The 23317-nt window shown below is 40.5% G+C and overlaps 2 protein-coding genes across 4 annotated transcripts in view; one reads left to right on the top strand and one right to left on the bottom strand.

The window, feature by feature from the left end:
• Positions 1–3681, top strand: part of ubr2 (ubiquitin protein ligase E3 component n-recognin 2) — a 34875-nt gene extending 31194 nt beyond the window's left edge. Inside the window, exons 43-46 of the mRNA XM_058060273.2 lie at positions 686–820; positions 921–1091; positions 2875–2976; positions 3058–3681. Of these exons, the coding sequence (XP_057916256.2) occupies positions 686–820; positions 921–1091; positions 2875–2976; positions 3058–3199 (550 nt within the window). The 3' untranslated portion in view covers positions 3200–3681. The remainder of the gene's footprint in view (positions 1–685; positions 821–920; positions 1092–2874; positions 2977–3057) is intronic.
• A 7462-nt stretch (positions 3682–11143) lies between these two features.
• The window catches only part of hecw1a (HECT, C2 and WW domain containing E3 ubiquitin protein ligase 1a), a 47279-nt gene continuing 35105 nt past the window's right edge, over positions 11144–23317 (bottom strand). For 2 of the 3 annotated variants that reach the window (XM_058060044.2, XM_058060045.2), the window contains 19 exons: positions 22807–22905; positions 21308–21461; positions 20772–20881; positions 20589–20695; positions 20145–20330; positions 19708–19842; positions 19348–19459; positions 18915–19011; positions 18719–18802; positions 18536–18642; positions 16300–16414; positions 15913–16026; positions 15493–15645; positions 15329–15427; positions 14902–15031; positions 14483–14629; positions 14280–14394; positions 13950–14148; positions 11144–12803 (listed from right to left, as the gene is read on the bottom strand). In XM_058060044.2, coding sequence (XP_057916027.2) covers positions 12692–12803; positions 13950–14148; positions 14280–14394; positions 14483–14629; positions 14902–15031; positions 15329–15427; positions 15493–15645; positions 15913–16026; positions 16300–16414; positions 18536–18642; positions 18719–18802; positions 18915–19011; positions 19348–19459; positions 19708–19842; positions 20145–20330; positions 20589–20695; positions 20772–20881; positions 21308–21461; positions 22807–22905 — 2375 coding nt within the window. In that variant the 3' untranslated portion in view covers positions 11144–12691. The remainder of the gene's footprint in view (positions 12804–13949; positions 14149–14279; positions 14395–14482; positions 14630–14901; positions 15032–15328; positions 15428–15492; positions 15646–15912; positions 16027–16299; positions 16415–18535; positions 18643–18718; positions 18803–18914; positions 19012–19347; positions 19460–19707; positions 19843–20144; positions 20331–20588; positions 20696–20771; positions 20882–21307; positions 21462–22806; positions 22906–23317) is intronic. The other variant, XM_058060046.2, reaches the window with a different exon arrangement.

The raw sequence follows: 23317 nt of genomic DNA, 5'->3' as shown, positions 1-23317 counted from the left end.
ACAAAACAGTGCCAAAATGCTTGGCTACATTGCAAAAACATACAGGCATCTTCCGTGTTGAGCTAATGTACACGGTGCAGTAGTTCAAATGCAAATGACACCTCTTGTGACTAAAATGAGTTTAAAAAATAGTCCCAAAAATGTTGCAATAATATTGAATATCAACAATACTTTGACCAGCAAAATTTGATATTGAGGCAAGCCTAGTTGAAATCATAAAAAATGGCCAGCTTTTGAAAAATGTTTGCGATTAAAGAGTTAATAAATATGCTACAACCAATCAAATGTAGGTCCAGATACATAACAAACAAAAAATCATATTAGATTTGCACTAGAGGTTAGGCTATCACTACAATATGCCACAGGGCATTAACATAAACATAACATAACATAAACTTATAGGCACCTTACAGAAGTGAGGATTGTCTAAAAGTACGATACGTGAGCGCATGACAAACATGCACTGCAGTGATCTGCTTCATTCACCACCACCTGAGCTCACTGACAAAACCAAGCACTCAGAGAAATGTAGTACTTGAAGTGCAAAGTGAAGCATTCTGTAAAGACCTTGGCATGTAAAATTGTGGCCTTTTTAACAACGGTACATCTTACCTATATTACCTATATTATCACATATTTAGAAATTATTTTCAGAGAAACATAATCAAAACTGTGTGTATTGCAGTTGGTGTGCTCATCCAGCCGTCAGACAGATACTGCAGGGGAGTGCCGTCATGGTCAGGTTTCCCAGGGAGTCCAACAGATTGATCGACCTGCCTGAAGATTACAGTGTCCTCATTAACCAGGCATCCAGCTTTACGTCAGTACACACACCTTTGTTAGGCATACTGTGTATATGTTTGTACTCTGGTAAATTATTCATCCACCTTAGTGAGTTTTTTGTTGTCCTACCTGTACAGGTGTCCCCGGTCAGGTGGAGACAAGTCCCGTGCGCCCACTTTGTGTCTGGTCTGTGGTTCCATGCTGTGTTCTCAGAGTTACTGCTGTCAGACTGAGGTGGACGGCGAGGACGTCGGTGCCTGCACCGCCCACACCTTTACATGTGGCGCTGGCCTCGGCCTCTTCCTCAGGTACCACACACTTCATAGCAAATAACACTGTGGTCCATACTTTAGCAAAACCAGTAGAGAGCCAAAACTACTTTAGAAGGTTAGACATCGTCAGGCTAATGATGACACAAATTATATTTTTGTATTACAGTGGAACAGACTGGCTTCCTCCCATCCACATTACCTGAACCAGAACTAGCCATGGCTTGCATTTTGACTTTGTGACTTTGTCTTGTTTTGATTCACTTGGCAAAAAAGCCACATGCCCTCTGCTGGTTGCTTCCATGTATGACATTTATTTTTACCAACGTTTTGATGGAACCTGTAAGAACACACACGTTAGCAAGACTTTGAATGTCCTAAATGTGTCCTGTACATCTTTGTACTTGACTTTAATTTAAATCCCCAAGTCACAGATAGGAAACATTTCGGAGCGGTTGTTATGTGACAAACTTGAAACTTCCAGGATATAGCTTCCTCCAAATAGGTAAGCTAGCTCAGGTCCAAAAGCTCAATTATTGTAAAAGTCATTTATCAATTTGAATGTGTCAGCTTAAGTTCATATTCATGAAAATTGCTACTATACTCATGTCAGCATGCAAGCAATGCTAACATTAGCATGCTAACCTAGCATGATGCAAAGTGCAAAGTGTATGTGTCTACACATGAAAAAGGATAAAAAAGCTACTAAGCTAATATTAGCATGCTAGCAATACAAACATGTTAACATTTGCATGCTAGCACCTAGCATGGCAGCATGTGTCTACACATGAAAATAGCAAAATAGTATGCTAAAACCTAGCGTGATGTACCGGGAAGGTTAAATGTCCTCAATAAGTGACCTACCCATTTTGCACATTATGCACAAATGTCGAAAATGATATTATTTTGCAATGTTAAAGAATTTTTAAAAATCCTGGATCCCCAAAATGTTCAGTTCTTCCATAAAGAATTTCTAACAATCCCTGAAAATTGCATCCAAATCTATTCTGAACTTTTGAGCACAGACAAACAGATAAGCGCTGGCAAAAACCTCAGCACTGTGTTTGCGCTGTGCTTGACTGAGGTAAAGTATTATATAATACAGTATAAATAAAATAAAAAATAAAATCAGTATATTCACTGAAAGACTTGAAAATCATTCATTCATTTTCTACCGCTTATCCTCACAAGGGTCGCGGGGAGTGCTGGAGCCTATCCCAGCTGTCTTTGGCCGAGAGGTGGGGTACACCCAGGACTGGTGACTAGCCAATCACAGGGCGCATATAGATAAACAACCATACAATTTAACAAAACTTTAAAAAAAAAAAAAAATTATACATATATATATATATATACACTACAATGAGGTTGCAAAAAAATTTTGCTTTGAAAATAAAGTCCAAATATTGAGACAATCATAATTACCAGGTCAAAAAAATTCACATTCACATTCATACCTATGGACAATTTGGGGTCGCCAATTAACCTAGCATGTTTTGGGAATGTGGGAGGAAAACGGGGTCCTCGGAGAAAACCCCCGCACGGAGAGAACATGCAAACTCCACACAGAGATGGCCGAGGGTGGAATCGAACTCTGGTCTCCTAGCTGTGTGAGCTGCACGCTAACCACTCATCCGCCGTGCAACCCTTTTTTAAAATTAATACATTTTATTTTGTGTACTTCAAAGTACATTTGTGGTATCTAGCGCAAAACGTCCATCTTCCATCATTTTCCATTTGGTGATGCCTCCCCTGGTTATAAGTGAAGTCTATTTGCTGCAATGGTTGCTGTTTGTAATGAGTGTGTGTTTTGTGTTTTCAGAGTGAGAGAGAGTCAGGTTCTATTCGTGGCAGGTAAAACAAAGGGCTGCTTCTATCCTCCTCCATACCTGGACGACTACGGAGAGACGGATCAGGGTCTCAAGTCAGTGTTTAAGCCTGCTTAGCATGTAGTGATTTTGTCGTCATGGATTGTCTTCATGCTGCGTTTGTGTGTCGTGTGCAGGCGGGGGAATCCCCTGCATCTATGTCCGGAGCGCTACAGGAAGATTGAGCGTCTGTGGCGTCAGCACGGCATCGCCGAGGTCATCGGTCACGCTCAAGAGGCCAATCAGACGCTGGTCGCGATAGACTGGCAGCACTTGTGATATCCTTTTTGGCTCCGCATCCCACCCCACACACTCGCGAGTGATGGATACCAGAAGGCGTTCAGCTATTCAGCTTCCTGCCGACAGCTTTCAGGGATTTTTTTTTCCAGAATTTTGAAGACTTTAAGAAATCTTTTCTTATCTAAGTGAGACATGATGATGGTTGTTAGTGACAACTGTGTGGCTTTTCACATGAATGTACAGTCAACACAACCTCTACGTCATCAAAAGATAACATTGATATTTAAAGGCCTTAAACCGTTTTTCTATTGGCTCAGCATATTGCAAAAATAACATCTTTATTATAGACATGTATTATGAGTTATGTTTTGTTCAGATAGCTTTGCAAATACAGTGAAACCCCATTATGTTGACAACCCCTCTATTTCATGTCCACCGAGCCATCAAGTCCCAGGACATACGACAACAGCAACGACTGTCGACTTGAAATAAAAATAAAAATGCTGCTGGAGGTTCAAAAATCCTTGCTGGTCTCCTTTTATCACCAGGAAATGTGCAAGCTAGCAGACCAGTCCAGTCAACCAGTCCGAGGGGCGTCAACATAAACGTGTTCCACCGTACAGACCTACAATGGGTCGCTTTTATCTTCTTTAGCGTATAAAATATATCACATATTCTTGTGACTGTGGTGAAGGTTTGGACACGCCTGCCTTCAACTGTCATTCAGAGGATGCGAACAAACCCAAGTAGCAGAGATTCAGGTGTTACTTGTTTCTAATCACATATCAAGGTCATATCAAACTTATGACCTTTTATTGAAGGGTTGCTGTGACTTTCTCTACAGGTGTGAATACTTCATCTTTTGAAAGGCTTAGTGTGTTTCGCTGGTTTCCACTGCTATTTTGTTTTTAAAACTTCTTAATCTATTCTGATTATTTTTGCTGGAGAAAGTGGAAACCAGTGTTACTTTTTATGTGTTAATCTATCTTTTTTTTTCCAATAAAAGGAGATTTTATGTCAGATTTTGATGTAAAGGATTTTTTTTAAGTGTTCCCACCTCTGCACAGTATGTTGCATAGTCACCCCCTCTTCTTTCACCACGTTGGACTTGTCAATATGTGAATTCTTGTATAAATGAGTATATTATGTACAAAATGTATAAGAATAGCAAACAATAAAAACTTGAAAACAGCTCTGGTAATATGTTTTCATTTTTAATATTGATACACAACTGTTAAGGTAATGTAATGTACACCAACCAATTTTATTCTACACAGATATCGATATCAGCGATCTGGATCTTGAGTCAGCATCATTTGTGGTAATGTACATCATTAACAGGATTACAGTGGAAAGGAACTCAGATCTTAAATACGTACAAAGACTAATTCTCATGGAAGTACTTAATTGTATTTTATTTAAAGCAGCATATTTTACATTATTTATTTTGTTAGTGTATTTTAGCTTGGCTATACTGTATTGTAAAGATGCGGCTACCTCAATCTAGTATGATTATGTTGATGTATTGACTTATTCTATGTGCTATGTTATGAATTGAAACATGCTACCTTTACAAAATTTTCAGATGTATTAAGTGTACTGTAAGTGTACTGTATTACCGTACAGTATTTTACTCGAGTGTCAACAAGGAAATTAGTGGTATCCATCAGTGCCACGCATGAAGCTGAAACAGCTCGTTGCTGGACAACACTGCCCTCTAGCGGCTTGGGACAGCATTGACACTTGGCCTACACCATAGTTAGATTGCAGCACGTTAACTGTAGCAACAAGCTGGAACAAATATTTAGCAGAAATGGAGAAAGAAAAGCGTATTGTCATTGGTAAAGTTAGCTACAAAACCCTGGCAGATGGCTACTGTCGCTGTTTGACTTGTCACGGATTACATGGCCTGCCAGCGACTGGAGCAGTGCAGGTATTGTTTTTACTGTCATATAAAGTGCTACATTGTCATAAGAATGTCCCAACTAACCAGTGCTTTTCACATTTTTACATCTCTCTGCTGATTTTTGCATTGAACCGCCAGCTAAATTTGAGTTACAGCGGCTATTGACGGGCTGTCAATGTGATGACCGTGGCTGAAGTCCAGTATTGTGCTAGCATGCTAGCATTAGCTATTTAGCATCGAACTAGCGAGGGGAAGATCTTCAACATACCAACATTATAGCGATGTGTTTGATCCCATTTATGATGTATTGTATAAACCTACGGCAGGAACAACATCAAATGAAAAGCACTAAATGAATAAAGAGCCACCATCCCAGAGAGGGTGTGAACCACAATGATGCACATTAGCGCTCAAAGTCATCAAATCTTACCTTTATGCATTCCCACACAGTATCAGCATTTGGGAGCAAATATGAGGTAAAAGAAAACGGGGGACATGACATCCAAATACATCCATACGTCCCTCTGTGCTTCGGAGAACGGTAGACGGTGCGTTCAATGACTGTCAAAAAAGTAGTGCAAATCGCAGTTTGCATTAAACTGGGATTACTAATGAATAGTTACAGTATTGTAATCAAATAATATTTACAGTGATATAATTATGATTTTTGTATGTATTTTGTATGTGTTTTAAAAGTGAAATGAAATTACATTGAGCAATATTTAGGTATTTGACAGTCACAAGCTGGCAGGAACCAGTCAGCTTTCGACCTGCAGGAGTGGAGGTTTACATTTTATTGTTGTTGTTATAATTGCTCTTTAAACAAAAATATGTTTTTCTGGTTACTTGAAAAAAAACAGTTATCAGCTGCAACTACATTTAGAACCCTGCTGCATTCTCCAGTTTGTGAGGACACACTACGCATAAAAGAATACAACAATTTTTTCTCCATAAATTATTTAATTTTAATGACCACAGTGCGAAACACTGCTTTAACTTCATACTCAATGTCAGCAAATAAACAAAGTCTACTTGTTGAGGTTTACAGACATTTTGTGTGATGATATTTGACGGACTGCCTGAGCATTGACGTGTCTGTCACAACGTTAACATGATTGACATACAATATGTGAATAATCCACACAAAACACTGCAATAAAAATGCATGCTTCAGTATTCCAGTTACCAATCTGTACCGTTTGTAACATCAAAACCTGTCACATTACTTTATGAACCCATATGAACAAAAAAAAAACAAAAAACTAACAAATATCCAAAATCAATGAATCTCCATCTCCAATGTCTACATGGACGGTATTGTTATCAAAGTGAAGGGGAGACTTGAATGAATGTGAATATTTACATATCTATGCTACTGTGTAATTCAATGCTGCTTATCCAGTGAGTTTTAGTGGCAGAAGAATCATATTTTGTCTCTTGGAATGGCGAACCAAGCGAGATCAAGGTTGTTACACTCGTCTTTTGTTTTAAGAAATGACTGATGGCATGGTTCCGAACATCAGCTACGTTTCCATTTTAGCAGACCTTCTTGATTACAACTGATTGATTTCATCAGTTACCATAACAACACCAACACACGTTCCGAGTCGGGATGTAGTCGTGAACGAGTCGTTCAAAAACCTCAAGAGGTTTTTTTTTACACTGAATGGGAACTCACGGATACTTGTATCCTTTAACTTGTTCACTAACACACCGCTAGGGAAGGAAACATTAATCAATTTTGCAACTGTTATGCTGACTGCATTTGTGAATGAAATCAACTCTCCTTTCTCCTTCCTACCCGTGCTGCACCACTGAGGGTGACACGAAGACTCGAGTTTCACTGACTGATTGGTACACCAGGAAGACTCGAGTTTCACTGACTGACTGGTACACCAGGAAGACTTGAGTTTCACTGACTGACTGGTACACCAGGAAGACTCGAGTTTCGCTGACTCAGGGTGCGCAAAGACTGAAGTTTCACTGACTAACAAGCGCTCAATGAAGACTAACTCTCAGCTACAGCAAGTCCTGCGTTTCACTGACCCCAGAGTGCTCGATGAAGACTCGAGTTCCACTGACTCAAAGGTGCCCAAAGACAAAAATTTGACTGACTCATGTGTGCTCGACAGACTCCAGTTTCATCAACTCAACGGGTACTCAATAACCACTCCAGCTACGCTGACCCATGGCTACTTGACGAAGACTCAAGCTTCACTAACCCGCGGGTGCCCAAACACTCAAGTTTTGACGAAGACTCAAGTTTAAATGACTTATGGGTCCTCAACAAAGACTTGACTTTCACCAACTCCAGGGTGCTTGATAATGTCTAGAGTTTTACAGACTCACAGGTGACGCAACACTTGAGTTTCTGTGTCGTACGGGTGGTCGATGAAGACTTGACTTTCACTGACTCACAGGTACTAAACAAAGACTCTGGTTTCGCTGGCTCACCGGTACTCAAAAGACTTGAATTTTATTGACTGTTGAAAGAGACCAAAGAAACAACAAACAAAAACCCGTAAAGGTTGGAATGGATCATTTCTGGCTCTTCAGCTGGTTGGACAGACAGTCCGGACCTCAAACTTCACTGACTGACGAGTACTCGACGAAGACTCACATTACACTGACTCACGATTCCACAACAAAGACTCGATTTTTACTAACTCATAGGTGCTCGTCACATCTACTACTTGGTTGCCAGTCTGTGAGTTTCTACGCATGCGCTTTGTGACGAATTAAGCGAGTAACCGATTCATTACAATGTGTGACTAATAAGAACTTGAACCAGTAAAAGGAATTGAGTTTACCACCAGGAGCGCCCAGTACTGTGGTCTGAAATGGTGATATGAAAAGGTGATATGCAAAACGTGTTCATGAAGTATTATTCCCCCCACCCTTACACACCAGTGTTCAATGAAGGTTTGCATGCAGCATTGAAACAAACATCAGATGTTAAAAGAGCAAAAAGAGAGGGAACAAAATGCACCAAATGAGCTGATTTGCTGTAACGGATAACAAGTGAGATACCTTAATAATATAAAAGACATAAATATCAAAATGCAAAGGTTTCCAAAATGAAGGCAAGCTCTCATGATAAAAAGATTGTGAAGAAAGTAAAAATTAACATAATAATTATAAATACAATACCATATAAATAACAGTACAAAACATTTTTGCAAAAAAGGTCGAAATTTGCAACATAATCCACCCTTCCCTTTGTGTATTTTGTGTCATTTCAGCCTTAGCACTGTAAAGGATGACTGTGTTCTCTGTGTGGTTGCTAGTACGACTACATGTTGCATTATTGGGCTGTACCACTGATATGTTGCCATGAAACAAGGATAGCACAGTGCACAGTCAATTTAAATGCGTTTGACCCCTAAAACTTCATGGTTTTCACAATGCTTCCAATACAGTTGCATTGACCTGAGCAGCGGTTGACGGAAAACAGTGGAACCTCCTGAGTCCAACGTCACAGGCGTTTCACCCCGAAATATGCCTCAAATGTCAATCAAATGGAGTCACCATGCAGTACAAATATATATCACAAGATTTGATTAATTGCAGCAATATCAGTCCCTCTTATTATTGTTCGTCTCTTCAACTCTACATGAAAGAAACCTCTAATGGGACGTCCTGGAGAACAGTTGATGGAGAACCAAAGTAATCCAAACCCATGGCGTGCTCCCTCATATAAAGACAAGTCAATTCTTTACTGGGAAGGAGCTGGTAGAATCGGGGCATCAGAGCCAATTCGTTCTGTATGGCAAGGCTCACTGGGGGACGTGAACAGCGAGGACGGAGAGTCAATTGAAACCATGGTTGCCATTAGTTGGTATTGTACACCTTTACATTCTGCTAGCTCATTACTGTGTAGCATCTAGAGGGGCCAATCTTCATAAATACTGTAAATACTGTATTTTCTGGACTATAAGTCGCTCCGGAGTATAAGTCGCACAAGGCCAAAAATGCATAATTATGTTGAAAAAAAAACATACATAAGTCGCACTGGAGTATAAGTCACACTTTTTGCGGGTAATTTATTTTACAAACTACTTGACCAAAACAGACATTCGTCCCCTTGGAAGGCAAGTTCTAACAATAAAAGAATAGAGAACAGGCTGAATGAGATATGCTAACACAATTACACGAAAAATAAACATGAACAGAAAAGGTGTCCAGTGTTTATGTAACATAAACAGTTTTTTTCATTTATAAGTCTCTCTGGAGTATAAGTCGCAGGAACAGCCAACCTATGAAAAAAAATGTGACTTATAGTCCGGAAAATACGGTATATTGCTCTCATTTTTAATAGAAATTGAAAACCTTTGTGTGATCTTTGACTATAATTTTCTGATAGCAACGCCGTCCGAAGAACCAGGAAGAAAGGCTGAAGAGAAGCAACAGCCATTACAGTATGAATGGACTGTTTTGGCACAGTGTACCTACAGTGTACCTACAGTGTACCTGGTTTCTGTAGTAGAATACCAGCAATTGTGTTGATGACAGTATTGCATATCATTGTAACCATTGTTACTGCTTTTCAGTCAGCTTCCATAATTGAGGCATAGTTTATTTAGAGAAGCACAGATGGAGACAGAGGTTGCATATGTTGGCTCAAAGCCCATTTGTACGTAAGACCAGAACCCTAACCCTACACACAAAACCCTAAAAGACCCTAGATCAATAAACTTTGGTTCTTCTGGTAAATTCTGAAAGACTAGACCTATCATGTGGTTTGAGCGTCAGTGTTCCCCAAAAGCTACTCCACTATGAGGATTACAGTGCAAGCTGACTGTGTTGCAACACAGCAGGACCAGAGATGTTTAGTAGCACTCCATGCTTGAAGATCCTGAAGATCCTGAAGATTGCTGAGTTCAACCACATTTTGGGCGGCGGGAAGAATAAATTGAATAATAAATAAAAGACAGTCGTAATGTAGACTACAAAGTGAGCCTCGTCTTTGACATTTAACATGATTGGTTGCCTTCATTTTACACTTATTGACCGTTGGCAACAGTCACACATAGTTTTTATTTCCATGATTTCTTATGTGGGTTAGGGTGGAGGTTCGAGGATACATTACAGTTAGGGTCCGTATTTTGGGTTATGATTAGTTTTGTTTTTACTTTCTTGAGATTTGTTGTTGCTGTTGATTATCTGAACAATCTTTTCTAAACTTACTGATATTGCATAACGAGAGAAAATGGCTTCATTCTTTTTCTTTTATATACGTACAGTCATCCCTCGTTTATCGTGGTGAATTGGTTCCAGACCTGACCGCGATAAGTGAATTTCCGCAAAGTACGATTCAATATTAATAAATGGAATATACAGTAAAGTCTCGTTATAACAATATCGGTTATAACGAATTACTGCTTATTACGATACTATTTTCATTTCCCGGGAAATTTCTAGTCTTTTATGATATAATTAGTTCCGTTAGTACGATACCCGGTTATTATGATAATCCGGTTACTACGATGCCCTTTTCATCTCCCGCCAGCCAATTTGGTCTGCTTATATCGATATAAAAGCAGCTTAAATCAATCTTTGCTTAAGGATTTCAATACCAAAAAAGAACACGGCGAACGGCTGCTTCCAGTCAACTTTATTTTTCACACTTCCACCACCAGAGCGCAGCACACACACCGATTCCCGCACTTCCTGGTTCACAGGTCATGCTCAACCCGCCCCACATCGCTGGCCAAACACATGCCTGCAACAGAAGACCCAACTGACATAGCATACACACCTATTCCAACGAAGACACAAGCGTACAAATACATGTATTTAATTGTGTTGTATTCAGATATCTTTTTATCGCTTGCAATAATCACTGTTTTTCATATGTACATGCTGGCGTTCGTTGGTTCTTCTGTTGCAGGCATGTGTTTGGCCAGCTATGTGGGGCGGGTTGAGCATGACCTGTGAACCAGGAAGTGCGGGAATCGGTGTGTGTGCTGTGCTCTGGTGGTGGAAGTGTGAAAAATAAAGTTGACTGGAAGCAGCCGTTCGCCGTGTTCTTTTTTGGTATTGAAATCCTTAAGCAAAGATTGATTTAAGCTGCTCGACATTGTTCTATACTATAGTGCATTAGTGCATTATTGCCCACAGGATCGGATATATCGACAGTCCGGTTATATCGATATTTTTTCCGACTCCCGACAATATCGATATAACGAGACTTTACTGTATTTGTAGTTAGAGCATAGAAAACCTGTCTATGTTTTTTTTAGAGCCCTCTAAACATGAAATAACACCCCTATAGTCACCTTTACATTTCTACCCAATATAGTAGAAATAATAATATAAAATAAGCCATTTTAGACGTAAATAAGATTAGACTCATACGTTAGCATTGAAAGCTAATTCCCAGACCGTTTCTTAAAGGGGCACGCAACAAGTCAGCGACCGTGTTACACTTCATATCATGTATTCTGAGTGGTTTACATTTCTACTTTCTTTTATTCAGCCATTTTTATGCTTAATTTAGGCAAACAAGACATACCATTTTCTTTAATATGAATTCCTTTTTACTAATCATGAAACAGCAAGCATTTATTAATTAATTGCGACAGAGTGAGGTTGTGGCGTTTGAACCACGATATGGTGAGGGATGACTGTATTGTAATTTTAGTCGCGCCAGAGGATATTTTTATTGACTACATAGACTGTAGTTAGGGTTTGATTGTAAACTTGCAATGGTCACCCCAACATTCATTCATCCAGATTCAATGTCAGTTGTGATTCTTTCTTTGGCACCTACCATATTCATCATATTTACTGTTACATATTGCTGTATTTTACCATTTTAATGATTATTATTATGCATGTCCATAAGAGGACAGTGTTTGTACATGTCTGTGTTTCTGGCCAATAAACTACCTGAGAACGAAAACCATTTGTTAGTTTTTGTTAGTTTTGAATACCCTTATAATTTATACCTTTAGATTATAAAACATAGAAGATAGATATCTGCAATCATAAAGAATATTTGAACTTTTTCTCATTTGTATAGAATTGATTGTTACTTTTGTAACAGCTTCTGCAAAATTAATTTGTGCAGCTTTTGTTTGACATTGATTTTAAAAGAGAACCAGAATTACCTAATGGATTAATAAAAGTGAGAAAACATTACAGTACATTACATTTGTTGGATGGATTCTACACATTAGTGAAGTCCAGTGACCAGGGACCGTCAGTGAAGAACTGAGGTCTATGACGACCCCAATCAATGTTGTTTACCTTTAAATCATGATGCATACTGGATACTTTCCGATGACTTTCTGATGAATTTCATCAATAGCTCGATATATAGAATGTTTGCTATTATTAGTGGTGTTAGTGTCTGCCAGTGTCTAGTTGATGCATCTGTTTTTCAGTATTGATTCCACTGGAAATGCCCAAATATGTCCAAATGAGCTACTTCCTGTCCCAAACCCCCAAGACTACTAATATACAGTACCATAACATTCATTTACATACTGTAGGCCAACATCTATGTTCAGCAGGTCTCCACAATCAGAAAATCCAGGCTCTGTGTTTCCTGTGAGTGTTTCTTCCTCACAGCCAAGCGAGTGCTCCAACACGACGTCTGTGTCGTCAATTGCTTTGTTGTCTCACTCCAGACCAAATGTGCTGGTTTCCTCCACCGCAGTCAGCAGTTTCTCGTACAACATGGTGTACGAAGGATATGGGGGCAGGTCAAGACGGTTAAAACAGGTATGGGCCCTGAGTAAGAGAACATAAAAGGCACCTTATGGTCATTTTTAGAAGGATTATATGCAATATAAAACAGTAAAGTTATCTTTTTTACTATGGGAAGCGCATTCTGACCAGACCAACGTCTTTAACATCAGGCATGGACTGACAAAAATGTGGCTGCCAGTTTGTGTCTTCAGCCCCTCTGAGCACCACCAAGTAATAATTTCCATTTACACACCAGTATGATCGGCACTGGTGATGTGTCTTGCCCAATGACACAACAACAGTGACTGGATGGACAAAGTTTCTGGACGATCAGCTCATGTTTCACGACAGTCTAAGTCCAGCTCACGTTCCCTATTAAAAGTGCGAACAATCCAAGGCTTGGTGAATTCTGCTTCACAATCATAGTATGAGCCGACACCGAAGGATCAAAAAGCGACTTCGCTATGAACGCTTGGCCGCCACAAGCTAGTTATCACTGTGGTAACTTTTCTGACACATGCGGTCTTGAAACTCGTTAGGCCCCGCTTTCACGTCCTGTACTCATACACAAGAAGTTTCTGTCCTCCCTGAGCTCCTTGGGCTTGTAGCCCATCCCAGCTGACTTTGGAGTGAAGGCTAACTACACCATGGATGGTTGGGTAGTGGCTAAACCTTGCTTGGTCCTGGTCTCGCGTAGAAGAGTCAAGCACCTCCTTTCCTCCACTAGGAAGTTTTAGCACTTGTGCTCCCGAGGCTGAGGGGTACGTCTTAGTTTCTCCCAGTTGGCGGTTCTGCAAGTCAATTCGGCAGAAGTTCCAGAAAACTGACAGTTCTGTAGCCAACAAAGTTTCAGTTCTGGCTGAAAATCCCCAACAGCGGAACTGACAGGAGATAGGCAGCAACTCTACTGGCACAGCAAATGGTGACTCCCAATCATCTAGGTTCTCACACACACACTTGACTCGTGTGATACCAGCTGATGATGACACCCTGGACCGGTTGCCAGTCACTCACAGAGCACATAGAGACAGACAAGCACTCAACCATTAATAATAACTAATCTGCCTCTTGCATTACTTCTGATAAGGCCTTTTCAAATTGAACCTCAGTTTTATTCTATAAACTGCATATATAACTTTATATGTTATATAAACCTCAGTTTTATTATATAAAAAAGCTACCAAATACCTTGGTAGCGAAGTAACTTTGCCCCATTTCTCGATGCAGAAGCGTCGCAGTCCATTGGAGCCCCGCAGGGCAGCAAAGCCTTCGTACGGCACGCTGGACGTTCCAGTTACAAACTGCAAGAGGCGGAGACGCTGCTCATTGTTGAAACGCTCCACAGCGGCCCAGAACCAGCGCATCACTATGTGGCCGTCATGGTAACCTAGTGGATAGCAAATTAAACACACAGACAAGACTGTCAGACCAAAACGTAACCCCTTATATGACAGCTTTGTGTTACTACTTTGTGTTGATATCATATATATAATTAGGAGATATGTGGATTGGACACACCTCCCCTGTACTCGGTATTGCTCCTCCAGTCACTGAGGTCAATCTCCACAGTACCGGCAATAACCAGCTCCAGCTCCCTGGCATCAAACACTGACACCAGTCTGGAGTCGACCACCTGTGTGACAAAAACACAAGTGTGTTTAGGGTGTGTTGTTGTGTGATGATGGCGTTGCCTACCATGTTAAAGAGAAAATATTGCATACCTCGTAGAAGCCTCGGACTAACGCCTCAGTCTGTTGGACCACCCCTCTTTCCACCCTCCACTTGGTCATTCGTTCAATGTAATCCTTTTTGTTCTTCTCAGTCACCTGGAGGTTTGAGCCTCCGGACTTTAATTCCCGTTCTGTCACCTAGCAACAATGTGAGAGACGTGATCCCTGATACAATAATCTGTATTCAGTATACACACACAATGGATGGAGTCATTCATCTGCTTCTGTACCCAACTTTTAGAATGCAACTTTTGAGTGTTTGACTTGTGGGTCACAACCCACAAGTCAAACACTTTGCCCACCTCTGATCTAGGCTTGCAATTTGTGCCTGAGAGCCAAGTTAACTTCTGTTTTCAGACAGACCATATCCCCATGCCTGTATTGCTGTCCATCTATACACACACACAGACCTGGCCAAAGACCTCCTCATTGACAGTGAACGTGAGGTCCAGGATGTCAGTGATGTCATTGTCCTTCATCCACTGCAAAGATTGGTGGAACTCCTCATCCAGGTACTCCAGATCAGAAAGGTCAGTTGGCCTGTAAGATACACAAATGCACATGACCCACACTACTTTGATTCCATTCCAGTTAACATATGTACTCACACTAGGCCATGTGTTGAGGCCAATGGATAGAGGCTTTAATGATTGGACTATGTATGGGAATGGCATGGACAATGGGGTATGTTGGTCCAGCTATGACTAAGAACAATGGTGTGATGGCTGTTGGGGAGTACGAGAATGTTGTGATTGAAGATGCAACACACTATTTTCAGAAGTGTTAATGGAAAAAAGAATGAAGTTGTAGAGACGTGATTTTAACGTGGCTACTCACAGCCTGAGCAGGGCCTTGTAGAACGGTCTGGTGAAGAAAGCATCCAGGAGGTATTGATGAATAAGAGCCAGACCCAAGATGCGCCCACTGAAACGGAACCTAGGAAAGACAAAGGTTGTTTACAAGGCGATCAGTAAGTCAATGCTGACAATAAACCAACTTACCATTCCAGATGGTTCTCAACAAACGCAGACATGGGGCTGATTTGAACAGTATAGGTGTCATTTGCAGAGTATTCAAACAGTCCGTAGTATGGATTAAACAACTCCTGAGACAAAAGGAAGAAAAACTCTCTGGATGGGCCACTGTAATCTAACCTGAAAAGACAAAAACAAGGGAGGGAATTTGAATTACTCCATTTGGACATACAGTACCGTCCTATAAAGAAAACAGTGCAGCACTTTGTACAAGCTACAAAAATATTGGAAACTATTACAATTACTAACTATTACTAAATATTACGAGAGGCTTGACGGGAAGCAGTACCCTTCTTTTCACCTTTTTTAGTAGCAAGTACCAAAGCATTACTTACATCAGTATACTGGTAGTGTGTCGAATGTTGTGTGTGTGTGTGTGTCTCTCACCCTTCCTCCCCCAGGAAGGTGACGTAAAGTTTGTTCCTCTGTAACTCTTTGCGAGAATATGCCATCACTTGATTGAAGGTGCCTTCCAGCAGGTGCTCTCGCCTTATCAGCAGCCTGTAATAACCCAAATATCATAATCAATAATGATGTACAGTAGTCATGGCTGCTGAGTATTTATTCACATGGAGAAAGGACATGAAGAAAAGAGAATGTGAAAATGTGAATACAGCTCAATTATGAAGTCATAGAAAAATGTTTCCGTTACAGTGTCATTAGTCCAGTAAATAGTCAGACACCAAAGGACCTTTTAGCCACAAAACCCTGGCATTGGAAGAGGTTGGACTCTGTATATATATTTTAGAATGTTAAATCTGCACCCAGTCTTACTTAATCTTGCCTGGTCCTTGGCCATAGCCCTTTGCTTCGAGTTTTCTGTAGAAGTTTCTGAGTTTGGCCTCAAAGTCTCTGCGGTACGGAGCTGGCGCCCTAGCTCTCTGCAAGCCTACACAAAGACAACATTAAATCAGAGATGGCATCATGCAAACTGCATAAAGAAACACTGCTACAGGCTTTTTGTATAAAAATAAACCTCAGTCATTTTGACAAGACAGGATTGGAGGCAACATTCCAGACATTTCATCAGAATGTCAGGAAAATGTCATTGTCTATTTTTCTGCCTGCGCTTGAGTGCACTCCCCAATCAGGCTTCATGAGACATGAAGTATTCAGTATGTTAGCATGCTAGCGAACAGTTTGCATGCAGAATACAGTGTGTATCTGCTGGCACACTGAGGAGAGATTGCTTATTAGTTAACTTTTACACTTTATTACGTCTCCCAACTACTGTAAGGCAGCCTGTTCTACTGGCAAAGGGAAGAAAAGCCATCACCGTGACAACGGACATCATCTCAGCAGGACAAGAATATTGGCTTCACTTTTGGTTTAACCAATCGACTGTCAAGACCATCACGAAGGACAAAGATGAGCATGCTATAGGACCTGCGGCAATGAAAGCTACAGTAATAACTAACCAGCATAGTGGTCTGATTATTGAGTCAGGAAAGTCTGCATCAAGTAAATGTAAAAAGACGTTTTGTGTGTAGGGCCAGTAAAGGGTGACCTATTTGGTTAAGGACTCATGCTTATTTGTATAACCTAAAAGGTGGTGTCTATCTAATATTGTCGTACTGCGATGGGGTGCTGATGTTCGAACCTACTATAGCTCACCCTCTTTTTACTCAGCTATGACTGCTAATTGTCTGTAGCTTCTCTCAGATTCATTTTACTCGCTTCCCATCGTTCCCATCAGTTCCCATCGTTCCCTTAAATGAGCTATTCAAAAGACTTCACAACTTCACAAAAAATCAGACAAATCCGTTTTTTGGTTTTGTGTGCATTAACATAAAAAGGGGCATGTGACGTATTCTACTTCTCCCTCAACATTGCACAACTTTGACATATTAACACTTATCTATTTAAAAAAACAAATACATTGGAGAAACAACTGTCTGTTTTCGTCTTTGAAATACCATATTTTCAAGTCACATTTTTTCCCATAGGTTGACTGTTCCTGCGACTTACTCCAGAGCGACTTATGAATGGGAAAAATATATATGTATAATTTCACAGACAGCCATAAGAGGGCACTCTTTCGCACCAATATCTCCTACTCACAATTCAATATTTAAAGCAGTAGACGTTAGCTTACAAAGACAACTGAGAGCGACAGAACACAAATACCCTCCAAAATAAAATCCTATTCTGCAGACTACAAGCTGCAAGTTGTGAAATTTGTATTCAAGCAGGAGAGAGAAACTTGTTAGGGACTGGCGTAAAGCGGAGGCTACTCTTACTGCGATGAAGAAAACAAAACAATTACTGTACTTAAAACTGTTTGTTATGTTACATAAACACTGGACACCTTTTCTGTTCATGTTTATTTTTGTGTATCTGAATACAGATATGTGTTAGCATATCTTACATCTATTCAGCCTGTTCTCTATTCTTTAATTAATGTTAGAACTTGCCTTCCAAGATGTCATGTCTGCTTTGGTCAAGTAGTGTGTAAAATAAATTACCCACAAAAAATGTGACTCCTGTGTGACTTATGTATGTTTTTTTCTACCTAATTATGTATGTTTGTCCTTGTGTGACTTATATTCTGGAGCGACTTATAGTACAGAAAATACGGTATGTCTTCTTGTTGTCAAACGCTGCATCTCATTGTGAGCACGAGATGGAAATGTTGACGGAGATGGCAGTGTTGACATGTTGTGGTGACTTTTTTGTGGCAATTTTTTCCTTGATATAATAAAGACGTGTTTTCTTCCAGTTGATTGATGCCTCAGAGTGCTTATTGCGTCATCAAATACTCTTGGAAGGACTGCTGTGACATTTATGTCTCAAAAAGAGACTATATCTAGCGTATTCCCTTGTTTGAAAATCAATCTTGCTTATAAATGTAAAATATCATCAGACAATGCAGTACTTCCAGTACTTCCATAGCCAATTTTAAGATGAAAGCCTGTTCTGGACCAGGGTATGAGTTTAGCCTAAGTTACCACAGTGATAGAGACAATTCACTTCTAACTTCTCTTGAATGTATCTGGGATGAAGAACCTACCAGGGGAGTTCTGTGGCGAATTTGCAGGGGAGCAACGTGGAGAGAAGCTAAAGCCAGCGTGGATGGGGTGAGGTGGAATATATGACATAATCTCTTCTTCAAATAAACTGCAGGAAGATCATAAAAAATGCATATTTCACTCCATGACAGAATGCTGTAAAAGTGCCTTGAGTTCTACTGTACCTTAACAGGATGACTAGGTCTGCATCACATGACAGCTTCTCAACACCCTGGGTACCTTCAGACCGGATATAGTGGATCTTCTCCCTAAAATGTCATGTCATGTAAGGTATAAGGTACAGTTTTCGAAGATCAAATGAGCTAGAAACAAAAATTAAAGACTACAATTCCAAACAGTTATCCAAAAGTAGAAACACACCTGAGGGCGTGGTTTCTGTTCAAGGTGGGTTGTCGCTCTTGTAACATGTCAAATATGTTTGGTTGTCGAAGGAATGCCACAATCTTGTCGTTGTATGCTAGAGAGAAAGACAACACATGAAGATAGAAAAGCTATAGCGACTCTGCACTACTCACTCCTTACAGATTAAACAGATGACATCCCTTCCACGTTTACTGGGTTAAATCAGGCATTGCCAGATTAATCTTTTTCATCCGGTATGCAATCCCACACCAAAACTCGACATGCATCACAGTCTCGGATGGAACTTGTATATAGCCCAAGGACCACTCGTGCACTGCACAAGAAAGTTCATTTTGAACCTAAAACACGCTATAACCTGGAAACCTTTGAATGCACATGGAACCCAAACACAGCATGCCCACTTTAATTCTGGAAGTGTTGCAGTGCCTACATGCAGTAGTTGATTGTGGGTCCGCATGATGCTGGTTCCGTATGGCAGCGACCAGGCTGTTTGCAGGTCTGGCCATCAAAGATGCCCCACGAATCCTTGACACATCTGAGGCCTATGAAGAAACAGAAGCAAATCAAACCTTTTACTACGATATCAAAATGAATACCAAGTACAGAGTGTAAGCAAAACATGGTTTGTTAAATGTAGTGTCCATTGTTCCATTTGATTTGGCTAATATTAGTTATAGTTATGCATTGACACACAGTAAGTATTGTGACTCATATGTCTAGAATTGTTGACCAGAAAAAGGTTTCCTGCATAATAATGATCTTTTGTTTTTTTGAACGTGTACAAGTATACCTCCCCAGCGCTGTAGCTGCGTAGTCTCTGCAAGTGTTGTCTGTGGGCGAGGTGGCCAGGCAGTCGGCCATTCTGAAGAGGGATGCGAGGGTCAATGAAGGTCGTAGCTCGACTGTTGTGATCAACAAAGAAAGACTGGGAAACAGAAAAGAATAGACTCAACCACGATCGTACTCCAGGGTAGACAATGAAAATGTTTTGTTTTAATGTCGCAAAAATCTTGTCACTAGATTTGTTGTTTTGTATAGACAGGTGTGATTACTCTCTAACTATAACATTGTGGAGTTGCAACACTGATCCCTCCTCCGTCTTCTTCTCTGGCAGTTCAGGTGCGTATGAGGCGTGTTAAGAACCAGAGTGATGATCCAAACTAGCATCTGCTGCACAGACTTGTAATACGAAGCTACTTTGCCATTATACCATTTATAATACGTTACCTTGCCCTGTGGGTCAGTCTTGATCTCCCAGCCCCGTGGCAACTCCAACTGAGTGTCTGCAAATTTGTTGAGGAAGACCACAAGGTCCCGGTTATGTTGGTAGCGCTCAAAATTCTTGGCGTCACGGCGCACCTTGAGAATCATGTGTTTCACACAGGTGCTGCTTGTGAACATCCGGTAGGCGGACTGTAAAAGACCCGGACAGAGAAGCACTGTACACCAAACCATATGCAAACACAATGCAACTAGTAGAAGCTATGGTTTTGTTTCATATACCAAATCTAACCAAAAATTATGCTTCCAATCTCATTTTTCTGTCACTTAACTATTACATGACAAACATGTTAACCTGAATTTGTCAAACTTTTGTAGGTTTGATTCAAATCATCTTACCAATTTATTTGTACACAGAAAGTATATCAGGAAACTAAGAACCCAACTCACATAGTTACTGTGCAACATGGTAAAAAATTCTGGATGTGTAATAAACTTGACAGCAGGTGACTGGAGAAGCTGGCTGATCTTCTGGTGATTGATAGGTGATGCTGGACCTGGTGGAGAATCAGAAAATGTACCAGTGACAAGAAACAACACCAACGCTGTCTTAGATACTGGGAGAAATCGGACCTGTAGCTGTTGGAGGAGAATCACAGTCTGTTTCGACACTGGGAGCTCGCTCTAACCGCTGACTGCCACCCTCCTCTTCTGTGGCCATGGTCCTCTGGATGTTCTGATACCTAACAAAAAGTCAGAGAGTACTAATTTACTACAGACAAATATATGTTAGGTAGGGTTTTATGTTTATTAGCTTTTTGTAATTTTTATTGCATTAATTGTGTAGCACAAAGACTGAGTTTCATGTCACCCAACACATACAATTAAGATGCTGTTGCCATGTTCAGAGTATAGCATGTCCATGAATGCAACTCGTGAAAGTGTGGTGAAAATGACAATGTGTCGTTCGAAGGATGGGAGGACAGATGCGTAAAAATGCTGTTGATGTGTTCAGGTCGGAATAAAGTTATAAAACAGCGCCAGGCTCTGTGGGGATGAGCCTGATACTAACAAAAGAGGAGCATTATTATAACCATCCAGGGAAATAGTTATTATATTTTGCAAGCATTTCACGGTAAAATCCACACATTCTTGATTTAATCCCTGACCTCCGGTTGAGTTGCTCCATCTGTTGGCTGGATCCTGATCGGGGGATTCCGTGGTGACACTTGCCACTGTGGTTCGGTCTCTGCCAGGTTGTGGTGCGATTGACATGGTCGACATAGAAGACTCTGCCATGGCTGTCTATACGAGCTTCCCAATCTGTGGCAGCCAGATGAGACAACATTATAGACTTGATATGTCAAGTCATATGTCACTGTAATGTTTGAAATAATAATGGAGTAGATTTTCCATTGCTAGAAAACAATTGCTTAGGATGGAGTTACTTCCGACACTGTTGATTGTTGATGACTTCCAACTGCATCAAGACTTCGTGTGTCGTCTCTTTTATTTTCCTTTTAGTCGGATGTACTCGGCATACATGCTTTTGTAAGGTTTGCAAACATTGCATTTAAGTTACATGCAAAGTCACTGTTTGGGCACAGCGCTAGCTGAAAATGCATTCAAAGCAATAAACAGCTACATTCAACCATAATAAATAAACCACAAGTTATAGATGCTAAATTCCAACCGAGCTAAGTGTAAATTGGCTAGCTGTACTTGGCAGAATGGCTTTTGTAAGGTTTGCAAACATTGCACTCAAGTCATTTGTAAAGTCACTTTCTGTGCTCAGCGTGAGCTGAGAATGCATTTAAGGTAATAAAAGGTTACAATCAACCATAAGAACTGAACTAAGGTTGGCAGGTGAAACATTTCAACTGTATGTGGTGAGCTCTGCTCAGAAAATAAACTTTAATAAGGATTGCAAACAACTTGAGCAATGACATGCGGTGAGGTTCATGGCTGGTGAGGCACTGATTTCCGTTGGAGTTTGTGTTAATACAGGTTTCTCATTAAGAGAATAACAAGAAAAATAACATTTCAATATGGCTCTTTCAACATTTTGGGTTGCAGACCCCTGCCTTACCATGATGTTGAACAATCTTTGCATTCAGGTTATTTGGTGCTACTCTTCAGAGAAGATGCTACTTGCAATTGGCCACCTTATATACCGTTTCTCATGATTGGTTTCACGTGTGCATGCAGGTAAAGGGCCAATGAGCTTACCAAACATATTTTGCGTTACAATAATGCAGCCGCTCCCCAATTACTGGTGTTCAAAAGCACAGTGGCTACGGCAGGAAGATGCCGGATCTTCCTAGTTTTCTATGCCTCACTTTACCACACCAAGAACTGTAAACGTTTTATCTCATTCTCCTCCAGTTTTTTCCTTTACGGTATTGCATTTTTGGCCTGGTGTGCAATGAACCCAAGTGGTTTGACCTTTTATAGTTTCCTACTGTCTGTTCTGTCCCTTTCAGAGTAAGAATAACTGAATATATAAACTCCAATGGAAATAAACAACATGAGAGGGGCGGCAATGGCAGCAAACACAAAAGGGATATACGTATACTGTAGATGTAGGGCTATACACACACACACACACACACATACATGCAAACCAAGCTGTTGGTGTGGCTCCAGAGTAAGATGCGTTTGTGCTTACTTGGAGGTAAGGCTTGGTCAGTGGCAGCAGGAAAATGGTTTAAGTCAAGGCTGGGAAGAAGTACTGGAGGAAGGCCAACGGGAGGTGAGAAGCCTGAGCCTACAGGAAACAGTACATTACATGAGGGCGCCGGACACAAGCTACTCAAGTTTGAACTGTTCCCAGTCTTATTGCCAGTCTCTTTAATTAAAATACACTTTTCTGAATGAATCTGTGTTAACAAAGAGGGAAAGGATGAGAGAGTAAGACAGCATGCATGAAAATGAAATGTGAAAATGTAATCCAAATGGAAGAATTATTGGACATTGGACCAGTACATTAAATATACAAACATAAAAGTTTACAAACGTTTGGTCAACATTTTCAACCTTGGAGAAACAGTTTATTCCGGTGTAACTGTACCCCACTTCACAGAGGAAGGTACAAAATGCGGAGTGGACAGGATGTTCACTCCGTTGGTCACCAGTCAATTACAGGACACACACACACACACACAGGGACTGGTCCCAAA

The sequence above is a fragment of the Doryrhamphus excisus genome, linkage group LG5 (genome assembly GCF_037039965.1).
Source record: "Doryrhamphus excisus strain RoL-2023G ecotype Guam linkage group LG5, RoL_Dexc_Guam_v1.1, whole genome shotgun sequence".
Taxonomy (NCBI): Eukaryota; Metazoa; Chordata; class Actinopteri; order Syngnathiformes; family Syngnathidae; genus Doryrhamphus; species Doryrhamphus excisus.
This window is presented reverse-complemented; position numbering and strand designations above follow the sequence as displayed.